The sequence below is a fragment of the Amblyraja radiata genome, chromosome 12 (assembly GCF_010909765.2).
Source record: "Amblyraja radiata isolate CabotCenter1 chromosome 12, sAmbRad1.1.pri, whole genome shotgun sequence".
Lineage (NCBI taxonomy): Eukaryota > Metazoa > Chordata > Chondrichthyes > Rajiformes > Rajidae > Amblyraja > Amblyraja radiata.
In genome coordinates this window covers 36,902,219-36,916,241 of record NC_045967.1, presented here as the reverse complement: position 1 = coordinate 36,916,241, position 14,023 = coordinate 36,902,219, and the positions used below count along the sequence as shown (strand labels likewise).

At 38.7% G+C, this 14,023-nt stretch overlaps 1 protein-coding gene across 1 annotated transcript in view; it reads right to left on the bottom strand.

Moving 5' to 3' along the window:
- Positions 1 to 4,940: 4,940 nt before the first annotated feature.
- LOC116979080 (exocyst complex component 1-like) overlaps positions 4,941 to 14,023 on the bottom strand; it is a 40,087-nt gene continuing 31,004 nt past the window's right edge. The window contains exons 14-18 of the mRNA XM_033030529.1: positions 13,523 to 13,766; positions 10,579 to 10,762; positions 8,352 to 8,551; positions 6,728 to 6,922; positions 4,941 to 5,850 (exon numbers count right to left, since the gene is read on the bottom strand). Coding sequence (XP_032886420.1) covers positions 5,698 to 5,850; positions 6,728 to 6,922; positions 8,352 to 8,551; positions 10,579 to 10,762; positions 13,523 to 13,766 — 976 coding nt within the window. The 3' untranslated portion in view covers positions 4,941 to 5,697. The remainder of the gene's footprint in view (positions 5,851 to 6,727; positions 6,923 to 8,351; positions 8,552 to 10,578; positions 10,763 to 13,522; positions 13,767 to 14,023) is intronic.

Below are 14,023 nucleotides of genomic sequence, written 5' to 3'. Positions count from 1 at the left end.
ATGCAAGCTAAGGAATGGGATAATTGTCAGCTGTTAATTGGACAAAATCAGGACATTTTATTATTATTATCCAATTAACAGCTGACAATTATCCCATTCCTTAGCTTGCATCTGAGTAAAATTTATTTCAAAACGCATTGATAGTTTACGATTATTTAAATGGTAAATTTAGCTTCAGAAGCGTTTTCATTTTGCATGTTAAAGCCCACCTGAGAACCATGGGCGATTTTGCAATTTTACTGACGGATTTTTCACTTTTAAAACTTTTCATATAACAAATGAATAAAGATAAAACGTCAATAATGCCTTACTTTTGATGAAATGCAGCGAGCAAACGCGATAATTCCCGATATTTTCGATCTTTATATCTCCACGGCGAATGTCCGCTAACCACTTCCACTGTTGCTGCCCCTTCAGCTCCCTCTTGTATCTACCTTTGTTTTTATCTATCTTCTGGACTGTAAAGTAAGATAACTGTGTCTCACGGTCACCCCGACTGGCACAGTTATTTACAGCTCAAAAACGGGCCGTTTTCGCGGTTTTTAACGGGTGTGAAAGTTCGCGTTTTCAGCATCAATAACATGTACCGGAAGTGACGCTTGTACCCCAGTTGGCTTTTGCGGTCACGTGGGTGAGGATCTATGATCCAGTGACCTTTCGTGAAATCACCCTATACATTTAGGTTCTGTGTTAATGGGCCTACAAAGCTGTAGCAAATCAAGAATGTCATCGTTTTGTAGCTGGTACATATGACACTAAAATACCATTGACACTCTTGTTTTCTTTCCCAGAGATAAAGGTTCAAAGGTTCAAAGGTTGATTTATTGTCACATACACCTAGATGTAGTGAAATTCCTTTTGCCAATGCAGCACATAAAAAAGAATACAAACATAACAATAATAAATAGCTTTAACATAAAAACATCCCCCCACAATGGTTCCCATTATGGGGGAAGGCACAAAGTCCAGTCCCATCCCCAATGTCCACCCATAGTCGGGCCTATTGAGGCCTCCACAGTTGCCTCTACGGAGGCCCGATGTTCCAGGCCGTCCTCGCCGGGTGATGATGTTCCGGCGTCGGGAGAGTCCTCTCAGCGGCATGGGAACCCTGGAACGGCCGCCTCCCTACTTGAAACCGTGGCTTCCGGAGCCGACAAGGCCGCGCCGAATGGAGCTCAACTGGCGATCTCATCGAGAGATCCCAGGCTCCCGATGTAAAGTTTCAGCGCCGCCGCCCGCAGCTCCGCGTTGTTTTTAACGCCGGTCCAGCTCACCGGAGTTCCAGCGCGGCGACCCAGGCAAGGCACCGCCCGCCCCGCAATGGCGCTCCAGCGCTGCACCGCCGTCCTCACCCGCAGCTCCGCCGCCGCCGATGCCGAGGCTCCGGGCGGTCCCCTCGCTCCTCGGACCCGCAGCTCCGCAGCCGATGCTCCGGGCGGTCCCCTCAGGAAATACCGTTCCAGGCCCGCTGGTAGGCCGCGAGGACGGGTCGAAAGTGCAGCCCGGAGAAAAGCTGCATCTCCGACCAGGTAGGGACCCTGAAAATTAGTTTCCCCCTTCCCCCCCCCCCTCCCCACACATAAAAAAGCTAGAACTCCTTAAAAACAAAAACACTAAACTAACTAAAAATAAGAAAAAAGAAATGAAAAACAGACAGCTGCAGGCTAGGCAGCCATACCCCCTACAGGTCGGCGCCCAAAAAAAAAAAAAAAAAAAAAAAAAAAAAAAATAAGTGGCATATTCAACTTGTTGACAAGAGACCTCTGTCTGCCAATAGAGCCATCTCTCACCGCATTTGTAAGGCTGATTTGGGTGTCTGGATTTGCAACAAGCAGTATTTGAATATGCAAAGTTATTCTTGATAGTTGAGATGTGTTTCCATCGTAAAAACATCCCAGTCTTTTGCCTACAGTCAAAATGTTGAAGTCAATTATGAAATTGTTACTATTGGAAGTATATTTAATCACCTGGTGTTATCTTTGGGTTAAAGGGTATAAAACCTTGATGGATTTTGAGAATCTTCCAAGAGATTTTTGCAGAAGGTCTGCTTGTCATACTAAATAAACACTTTTTACATTTACATCTCCAGTGTTTGTATGAATTACTCAAAAGTCAGCAACAAAGTGTTAATTTCTGTGAATTTCCCAGCACAACGAAATATAAGCAGGCTTCAAGGATTTAGATCAATGAGCCAAGGGTCCAGGCTCCCTCTCTCTCCTCAAAAGGTGAAGTCACTGCCCAAAGGCCAAAGCATGCACTTATATAACAACAGGTGACTATGTGTCAAAACTAGCTATCCTCCTTTGTGCCATAATAACGCAAGTTATTTGTCCTATCAGATGGCAAGCTAGTCTTAGGATGTCTCTGGGAAGCCTTAATGACCTGGCAGATGGCTTCATGATTTGAAACTTATCAATTTAAACCATCTTACTGCACTACCCTTTAACATTTCTGAAAAATTCACATCAGTCAAGCTATTGGTCTCTTTGCGTAATTTATTTCTTTGAGGCTTCTCATTCATAATTATGTATTTTGGGACAGGTTTATGTAAAGATGAAGAAAGTTGCTGATTAGATAACTTTCAGATATCTCTACTTAATGGAACAATTTGGTCAATCTATTCCACACTTGAATTTAATGAAAATACCTTTAATCAAGGCTTGTGGCACAAAGGATAATAATTTTGTAACTTTTAAATGAAGTTCAGTAACTAGTGGATTCAAGAGAATGAACATTTCCCGACAATTGGAAAGCCCACTAATGTCTAAATGGCTCAACCTTATGAATGTGGCACCATCTACAGGCAATAACTGAAATATTTAAACTTAAGCATTTGCTGGGAATGTGAATCATGATTTTCCCTGAATCAATGACGATTATCAGACAACGCTTTAACCACACGACTTGTGGAAATATGATGAAAAGTATCAAGGTACTATGAGGGAAAAACAAATCAAACTTGAAAATTAATGCAAATGCTGGAAATATATGGCAAGATGATGCCTCACTTACTTGATCTTAAGTCATAGAGCCATACAGCACAGAAACAATTCCCTCAGCCCAACTGGTCCATGCCGACCTAAATGCGTTACCTACCTAATCTTGTCTAATATATGAAAAAAACACTACGGTTCCTCTATACATCAATCCTTTTATGTCCTTGCTCAAAGTGAATTACCTCATAATTTATTCAAAAGGGAACTGCAGATGCTGGAATATCGAAGGTACACAAAATTGCTGGAGGAACTCAGCGGGTGCAGCAGCATCTATGGAGCGAAGGAAATAGGCGACGTTTCGGGCCGAAACCCTTCTTCAGACTGGTTCTTCAATCTGAAGAAGGGTTTCGGCCCGAAACGTCGCCTATTTCCTTCGCTCCATAGATGCTGCTGCACCCGCTGAGTTCCTCCAGCAATTTTGTGTACCTCATAATTTAGTTCAGTTTAGAGATACAGCATGGAAACATACCCTTCTGCCCACTGAGTCCACGCTAACCAACAATTACCTGTACACCAGTTCTATGTAATCCCAGTTTTGCAGTTTACACACTAGGGGCAATTTACAAAAAAACAATTAACCTACTAGTCTGCACGTCCTTGGAATTCGGGAGGAAACCGGAGCACCCAGAGAAAACCCCTGCTGTCACAGGGAGAACAGATGTCTGAAGAAGGGTTTCGGCCCGAAACGTTGCCTTTTTCCTTCGCTCCATAGATGCTGCTGCACCCGCCGAGTTTCTCCAGCTTTTTTGTGTACCTTCGATTTTCCAGCATCTGCAGTTCCTTCTTAAATACAAACACTGTAGACAGGATCAAACCCAGATCTCTGACACTGTAAGGAAGCAACTCTACCGCTGCGCCACTGCGCCACGTGCCTGGATTAAATTCCATCTGCCATCACTCTGCCCAACCTTTCAGCTAATCGGTGTTCATCGGTATCATGAGGCAACCATGCATGTGATCTACAATTCCACCAATCTTGTGTCATCAGCAAACCTACTGATCAGATCAAAGACATTCTCATCCAAATCATTTATGACAAGAAAGATCCCAAGACCAATGCCTGCGCTATATCGCTGGTTGCAAATTTACAATCTGATAAACAACCCTTCTCCACTAACAGAGTCTCGACCCGAAACGTCACCCATTCCTTCTCTCCAGAGATACTGCCTGTCCCGCTCAGTGACTCCAGCATTTTGTGTCTACCCTCCTCCACTAACCACTGCTTCTTACTACAAAGCTAATTTTGGATCGACATTGTCATGACAGCTTGGATCCCATGCACCCTTATTATTTGGACCAACCCTACCATGTGAGACTTTGTCAAAATCCAACTAAATCACTTCTACTGCCTTGCTTTAATCAATCTTCTTGATATTCTCCTCAATCAGATTTATATAATAAGATTTCCCGTCACAAACCCATGTTGACTACCCATAATAAATCCCTGCCGTTCCAGGTGATCATAAATGAAATCCCTAAGAATGTTTTCCAATACTTTCTTTACATTTGACGAATGGCTCACTGGCCTATTGTTTCCTGGCTTACCCCACCATCCTTCTTGAATATGTGAATAACATTAACTACCCTCCAGTCTTCCATTATCTCATCCATGGATAAAGATGATGCAAAAATCTGTCAGATTATTTCTAACTTTACATTTTATTTTGTGCATCTTTTACAATGTTTTCTATACTGAAAAAGGGGCAAATTGTTAATCCTAGAGGAAGTATGCTTTGTGTTGGGAATGAAAGACTTAATATTTGTTTTAAGTTGGAATGACCCAATGTAACTAATGATTTAATGTACTGTCTTCCCACGATGATAAATTTCCAGCCTACAGTTCTGAGCTAGCAACCCAAAACAGTATAAGATATCCTGTGAAGAGGCATCAAGCACCATGCAATGGAAATTTTCTATCGAACATATCTAAAACAATTGTCAATATCCACAGTAAAATTGTTTTATTTAACAAATACATTTGAAACTGTAAAATCTGGAATGATAATTTTAAAAAGTATCAGTGAGGTTCAAGATTTTTTAACAATACATAGATGACACGCAGGCTGGTGCCCTATGTGTCTCTTCATACTGAGGTTAAAGCATATATTGAACAACCCAGGTGCTGCCGTCTACTTCAAGATCAGGGAGAGGAAAAATTAACATTTGTGATGTAAGGGAGACTTACTTCAAGGAACTTCAAGTTTTGGGGTATGTAGCTGGAATTAGTGGAAATTAAATTGAATCAGTTGTCATATTCAGTGAAACAAAGTGAGGAAGGCTGATTAATAAAGGGGCCTGCTACTACATATCGAGAAAGAAAACATCATTTTGGGAGCTCATGATTCAAGTCAGGTGGATTTCATATCCTTCAGCTATGCTGTGTGTTGTAATAGAGAGCAGTAGTTCCTGGTCTTCTCTCTTATTTCATCTCCCTGCGATATAATGCCCAGGCACTTTTAAACATAAGTTCCTATAGAAACCTTCAGCTTTATGTCCCAACCCCAGGCCTGTTATAACCAGTAAAAAAAAAGTTAAAATAATTATAGACTGGTATTCTTCTTTAGAAATATAATGTCTTAACTACAAATTTATGCTTAACCTTAAAATGTTACCTAACTTGACATATAAGCGAAAGATACAAATTCTGAGAACTGGAAATATATACATTTTAGTTGATGTTTAAATACTAATCAGTTTGCTGTCAGTTTGACTTCGTTATATCCAAAAAATACTGTAGAATATCCTCTATACTAAAGTTCATGGTTATGCCAGAGCCAGGGTAGCATCGAGCAATCATTTCTTCAAACTGCTTGTACTGATGAACAAATTCTCCTTGCATTGTGCACCACACCACCTGCAAAATAAATTATGTTTAATTATACTGATTCCTTTGGAAATACTGTTATAAATAAATTAAAAGATGGTTTCAATGACAGTGCACAAAGGTGTTTTTATTGTCAGAATTCATAAGTATCATTGATTCTATATGATGAAAAAGAAAGTAAAAAGGATACGGAATAAGCACCTAAATTATGCGTTCAATGTAGTGCATCTTAAGTTGACAAAACCAACATTAATTAAAATACAATAAAAGTCAAAGCCTACAAAAAAAAACACGTTAATTGGCAATGCAGTTTCTGTGAATTGTGCCTGAACAATTCTCCAAACATTTAAAATCCGATGCAATTTGCATCCAGTTCCTAAAGCTGAAATCTTACCCCAGCGTTCATATATTTAAATGTTCTTGGATAAAACAGGTTTTCTAACCAACTTGAAAGCAGAATAAAATGTATCAGTTGAAATAAGTTTGAAAAATAAAATCAGTATTTAAAAAAATGTGCAAATGTTTAAATATCCTTGTGCACTCCCTTTGTGACATTTTTGCATCGCTCTGTTTCATAGAGCATTTTTCTTCCGTCCGTCTTAAAATTTGCAATGCAGTAAGATAAAAAAATATTGAACTTTAAATGTAGTTTATGTCCTTGCACTTGATTTGGAATGATTTGAGTTTGAAATAGAAAACTAAAGAGCATAATGTTGACAATAGAACAAAAATTCTGACATCTAAAACCCAGAGGACAGGAATAAATATCATGTGAAATTTTTTTTTTTAATGCTATTATACATTTTAGTTTTAATAGTTCTAGAAATTCTGTTTAAAAGCTCAATAATTATCCAACGTTGCATTATTTAGCTGTTGCTGCAATTCAATTTTGATTTACCCTCATTACCTGTAACAAGTTTCCTTCTTCACTCAGATGCTTTAGAACCTTTTTGTAGAGGGTTTCCAGTGCCTTCTTCACCTCTTTACCTTGATATTTTTCAATCACCTTCCTTAATTCTTGTTTGCTAAATGCCAGTTGATAGCTTATTTCATCCTCTTTCACTCCCTGTGCAATCCGAGTCTTGACACCATCAAAGAAGATCTGTAGATTAAAAATACATATCCAAAATATGATCAATACCAGAAATTCAAAACTATCAAAATACTCAACATTGAAGTATATTGGAGAATTTAACAAATATTACAGGAAGATTTTGTCTGTTCATATTATGCTAATCTAATGTAAATGTTTAGATGCGACAGAGTTGTGGGCATGCTCCAAATAATTAAAATATCTCAGAATATAGGGGCTAAAGAGTATGAAGCACAACCCATTTCATATTCAACACTTGAAGATTATTGAATTTCCTTTTGAAACAGCCATTCAGTTTTGTCACATGGTGCAACCAAACAGAACCAAAATCTGATAGGCACACGGATGCAAATTAAATATTTTAGAACAAAGATATTTTTTTGCCAGAAAAGGGTGTCATGGCAAATGAGTAAACAGTGTACAAACGTAATTGAGTTCAAAGAAAACATTAGCTGACTGACTACACTAGCTCTTTGGATTTAATTACATCTTTCATTAATTTGTCCCATATCTCTCTATATCACCGTCTATATCTCACATTCCTCTTTCCCAACTCTCAGTCTTAAGAGTCTCAACCTGAAACGTCACCTCTTCCTTTTCTCCAGAGATGCTCTCTAACCTGTAGTTACTCCAGCTTATTGTGTCTATCTTTGTTTTAAAGCAGCATCAGCAGTTCCTTCCTACACATGACTTACCGTGTTCTATGATTTTAACAGTCTAAAGAACTTGCCCTTTGTATATATTTCTATAACAGTGCCTTCATATTTTAATGCAGATTGCAATGCTTCCAAGAATGAAAATCATCTTGACAACACAAGTTTTATAGAAATACTACTCCCAGTGCATGTTTGGTGTACCTTTCGCTGCATTGCACGTCATAAAATTATGATGGTATGTCCACCTGATCATAACATGGTATTTTTCACGATGTTGCCTCATTAGCAGAGCTGCATGATATAGATTATTGCAATAAGTCAATGGAGACATTTTAGGATTTAAATCTCCCTTGTTTTATGGTATGGAGCCATGAGGAAGGGTGACAAAGGAAACTGCTGCTTTGCAGGCTACTTGGTGTCTGGGAAAAACTGAGGACTGCAGAAGAATAAGGGCATACATCATTTTGAGACCATATCTTTATTTATCCTCATCTCTGTATTGTCATATCAGAAATCAGCATGAAAGGGGGTATAAAAATATTAATAATATGATTAATGAAGTTCACTTCTTAAGTTTCTGGAATGAATTGCACATTATTATCTGCCATCGAAAACTGTAAAGCAAAGTATTTTTTGAAAGAGGAAGATCATAGTCTACAATTGCCAGGCCGTCTGTGGAACATTTGCAGCAGATATCAGACTTGAATTTTGATCTCACTACTTGTAGTTACTAAAACATTTTTTCATTAATAAATAAAGAGATATACAATTGAGTTACGGACATTTAGTTTCTCCAATGGCTGTCCCAGATATTTAGTAACATAGAGGTTAAGGTGTTCTGTGTATTGTTGGTGGGCGTCCTTTTTTCTATCTTCAAGACTGTTGATCTTCATTTCGGAGAGGAAGCAGTAGATTTGGTGAAAATTCTCCATTATAACAACATCTGGAGGAATCTTCAAATTCATTAAGGCAATGTTTTCAACTTGGAATACAAAACAAAATATTAGAATAAGATTACTGGTTTAAATAACATTCTGATTATATCTGAAGGGCTTTTTTTATTTTAAAAGACAAGAGATTAGGCTAATATGATAGGTAGACAAAAATGCTGGGGAAACTCAGCGGGTTAGGCAGCATCTATGGAACGAAGGAATAGGTGACGTTTCGGATCGAGACCCTTCTTCAGACTGATGTGGGGGCGGGAAGAAGAAAGAAAGAGGAGGAGACAGCGGGCTGTGGGAGAGCTGGGAAGGGGAGGGGAAAGAGGGAAAAAGCAAGGACTACCTGAAATTGGAGAAGTCAATGTTCATACCGCTCGGTGTAAACTATCCAAATAAAATATGAGGTGCTGGTCCTCCAATTTGCAGTGGAATTCGGTCGGATTCGGAATGGGAGGGGGAGTTTAAGTGCTGAGCCACCGGGAAATCAGGTTGGTTATTGCAAACTGACCGGAGGTGTTGGGCGAAGAGATCGCCAAGCCTTCTCTTGGTCTCACCGATGCAGAGCAAATGACACCTGGAGCAGCGGATGCAATAGGTCAATAGGTGAGGTTGAAGGAGGTGCTGGTGAACCTTTGCCGCATCTTAGGTCCTTGGGTGGAGTCGGGGGGGGGGGAAGGTAAAGTGACAAGTGTAACATTTCCAGCGGCTGCAAGGGAAAGTATCAGGGGAGGGGGTGGTTTGGGAGGAAGGGACGAATTGAACAGGGAGGGAGCGGTCTCTGCGGAATGCCAAAAGGGGAGGAGATGGGAAGATGTGGCCAGTGGTGGGATCCCGTTGGAGGTTGCGAAAATGTCGGAGGATTATCTGTTGTATGTGACGGCTGGTAGGGTGGAATGTGGAAGGCTAAAATGATAGGGTTGTTTATAAGAAATGGATAAGTAAAGGATTCCACATACCAAAATGTAAGAAGCAATCTTATTCTGATATATAAAAATTGATTTTTAATGTATGTGTATAAATTAGGTTCTCAATATATCATTTACATATCAAAGACACAATGTGCTGGAATCTCAGCGGGTCAAGCAGCATATCTGAAAGACATGGATAGGCGATGAACTGGACGAAACAGAACCACTTGGGTTCATGCCACTTGGATAGTTTACAACCCATCGATTTGAACAGTGAATTCACCAATTTTAGGTAACTAACCAACAAAATCCCCCCCCTTTTTATTCTCCCTCTTCCCCTATCTGTGCCCCACCTGGCTCCCCACCAGGTGGGGCTCACTTTCCCACCCCATTTTACCCTTCGACTGACATTGCTTCCACTGGCCTCACTCTTCTTCTTCCTTTATCTCACAGCTTTTTGTCTCCTTTTCATCTCTGGTTTTTGTCCACTCCTCTGCTCCTGCGCCTATTTTCTATGTTTCTATACCTACCTAGATAGATTTAGCTCATGGGGTTAAAGGAAACAAGAGATATGGGGGGAAAACTGGAATGGAGTACTGATCTTAGATGATCAGCCATGATCATATTGAATGGCAATGCAGGAAAGGGCTGAATGGCCAACTCCTACACCTATTTTTCTATGCAGCCCTCTGTTGTCATCCTTTTAAAAGCACTGGTCTAATTTGGAAAAAAAGTTATTTCAGAAAGTTATCTCCCTTGATAAACCTTGCACTTTACTTTAGTCACAACTAAATTTGAATAACTATAATCAATTTTATGAAAGAGGTTCTTTATAATATTGGCTTTTCCACAGAATGTCATACCTGCGATTAAAGATGATAGCATTCACATAATCCATTTATATGTAGGAATGCACTCTTATTTTAGCATCACTGTAATCAACATTCTGTTTTTTTTCCATAATAATCACCCGAAATAGCCTGGAGTGTAGGGTATAACTCCCCCCTCCCCCCAACATGATCAACACAAATGCATTTTTAGGATTTAGCCAAAATAAATGAGTTGGGCACTCTATATATTTAAAGAGTTTTATGTCGGTAGGCACCACAACTGGAGTGAAGTTTATCTGTTTCCACTCTTCCTAGGAAATATTTACTTACTGCTGGTGAAGACTGCTGCAATTATTTTATTGTAGGCTTTATCCAGGTCACCTCTTCGCTCAGCATTCTTAAAGATGGTTTCAGCAACAGTTAAGAACTCCTCAAATCCAATAACAAATGGCAGAATACCAATTTTGGTCTTCTTTGGGACCTTAGCTTCTTCTATTTGTTTGCACAAACCAGACTAAATAAAAATAAATATATTAGGGGAGCTGTGCAAGAGTTAAAAAAGTCTACTTACAGTAAATTCACAAGTAGCGTTCTCAGTTAGTTCCCTTTCCAACTATGCACATTTATCACAAGACCACCTTCTATTACTGCAACGTATGTCTGTTTTTTATGTCAATCAGTTTTCCAGTTTATCCAAATCTAAGAAGCCACGAAATCAATACCTGCTCCATGTCTTCTCCTATTTTATCCCTGCAATGTTGTCCCCATCCATGTACCTATCCAATGTTCATTCAAATTACAATTCAACTTTCCTCGACTTCTACCGCTGCTAGTGGGTGTCAGATTTTGCTCTCAAACTTCTACAGGTGCACAGTAGAGAGCATGCTGACTGGTTGCATCGTGTCTTGGTTCGGCAACTTGAGCGTCCAGGAACGGAAAAGAATGCAGAAAGTTGTGACCACTGCCCAGTCCATCCTCGGCTTTGACCTCCCCACCATCGAAGGCATCTATCGCAGTCGCTGCCTTAAAAAGGCCGTCAACATCATCAAGGACACATACCATCCTGGCCACGCACTCATCTCTCCGCTGCCATCAGGTAGAAGGTACAGGAGCCTGCAATTTGGTACATCCAGGTTCAGGAACCGCTTCTTCCACACAGCCATCAGGCTATTAAACTTGCCATCAAACAAACTCTAAACTATAACAGCCTATTGCACTTTATCTGTTTATTTATGTGTGTATATGTATATGGTCTATGCTATATAGACACACTGAACTGTTCTGTATTTATACTTACAATACTCTGTTGTGCTGCAGCAAGCAAGAATTTCATTGTCCCATCTGGGACACATGACAATAACTCTCTTGACTTGACCTCCTAGTATTCCTGCAATGTTGTCCCCATCCATGTACCTACCCAATGTTCATTCAAATTACAATACAACTTCCCTCGACTTCTACCGCTGGTAGTGGGTGTCAGATTTTGCTCATTCACTAAGTATTTATACCATCTTTGTTTAGTTTGTCATTCAACTTTATTTGATGCCATTTGGTTTTTGATTTCTCTGCAGCTGAGAACACCTTCTTTATATCTATTCATGTTGAGCCTTCATGATTTTAAATGTTTTCATCGGATCTCATTATAATCTCTTCCTTCCACAAGGAAAACAATTCCAATTTATCAGGTAATCCACACATCCCTGGAATTAATCCAGCACTTCAAGGTATTCTCCTCTTTCCGTTATGCCCAGAGCATAACACCATATTCTAGTTATACCCAAGCTGGTGACTTAAAGATTGATTATGACTTTTTTGCTTCCTCTGTTCATAATCCCCTCTGCATTTTCCAGTGCTTTGTTATCCCCATACAGCCCCATATTTCCCTGTTTCTGTGCTCACATTAGGAATCATTTTTATTGCCAAATGACATCTTAGAATTGGCCATCATCCTTGTATGTAGAACACAAAACCATAAAGTACATGCTGCCCGAATGAAACTAGGCACATCCTGCCTGAACATCCATGTCATTTCCACATTCGATTTTTTATGGAAACGCAAATACAATAAATTAAACAAGATGTAAAGTACAGAAAAAATAAAATTAATCAAATACATTTTTTCTGTTTGAACAGTGTTGAAATAATTTAGCAGCTAATAATTAATTCCTGTTCTCATATGTGTCCTCTTATTTCCACTTCTTCAAACTAAGCTACCCTTATTCAGATCTATCATTTTGACACCTCTTTTGCTATAACTTAAAACCTATTTTTAAACTTTTGCTGTTTCAGATGAAAGGTCATCAATCTGAAATGTTATTCGCGTTTCTCTCTTCTGCTGCAGAAAATTGCTCTCATTTCGTGTTTTAATTTTATGTTTATTGAATCTTCAATATTTTGATCTTGATGTTATGAGTTTGTTAAAATCATACAAGTCCTTCTTATCACAAGTATATTCTTAAAACCCGACCAATATATACGCTAAAGTATGCTGGTTTAACTTAATTAGGCCAAATTTTGTTGAAAAAAAATATATTTTTTAACCATGAATGTTCAAGTATTAAATTAGATGTACTAAAATGGAGTTTTATTGACCACTGGAATAAATAAATACAATACTAAACTTCACAAATACAACAGAAGCCAATGAACAGGAAGTTTAACTTTAATATCAATCATTTGATAGGGAATGGGATATACTATTGCGATGGTGGTTCTGAATAAATGCTTCAGAAGTTAAAGTGCATCATTTTGGCTTGAATGGGGGAAGGTTTTCAATCACCCATTGGGACATGGGATTTATCACAACAGGGCACAAATCTTCCTCAGTTTTCAATCAGAAGTGAAGGATTGCTGCAATGTCAGGGGCCCTGTCAGCTGTCATCTTTCAGGCAGAATGTTAAAACAAGACCCATTATGATAAATTTGCAAGTGAACATTATTTTAAAGAGCTGGATATTTATCTCCAGTGTCTCGGAAAATAGTAAATTTTTATTCAATATCTTAAAACCAGATCACATCTGATCAATTACATTTTGCTATTTTTCAGAGCATGCTTTGTTTGTTATTACAAGAGTACTTCATCAGTTGAAAAAAAATTTGATGAGATGCAAGACCATGAACAGCAACATATGAATTCAAGTTTTCTAAACAAAATTTAAACAATGCTATAAAGAAATAGAAACATCAGCAAGTTACCTTTTTAGTTGACTTGGTTACCATTAACTTATTTTAATAAGCACCATTAAAAGTCCAGACCAAAGTATCAATTACTTACAATGCATTTGTCGAAGTTGCGTTTGACATGCACAAGAATATTTCCAAATGTAGATTTGATGAAAGGAGGAGAGTCAGCATCTTGGGCTGATAGTGCACATTGGCTCACTATTACCAGTAGATGCAGGGTATTAGATGGGTTGATCTTATCACATAGGTTTACAAAGCCTCTTAGATCTAGTTCAAGAGTACTGAAGATTTCATTCATTATTTTTCGTTTATTACTTATTCCAAGATCTTCCTGCCTAATAGAAAAATGTAGTAAAAAACATGGTACAAATATTTTGCATTTAGTTTAAAATATGTATAACATCGGAATGAAAGGTTCGGAAATACAGTATTAATGCAATGGAAAATTAATCAGGTGTGGGTGTACAATTAGTCATTCAAGAGTGATATTGAAATAACACATATTAATGGGGATACAAATTTTTTTTTTGAACATGCACTGTATTTGTATTCATGGGATGCATGCACAAGATCTGGATACCTTTGAGTGCTT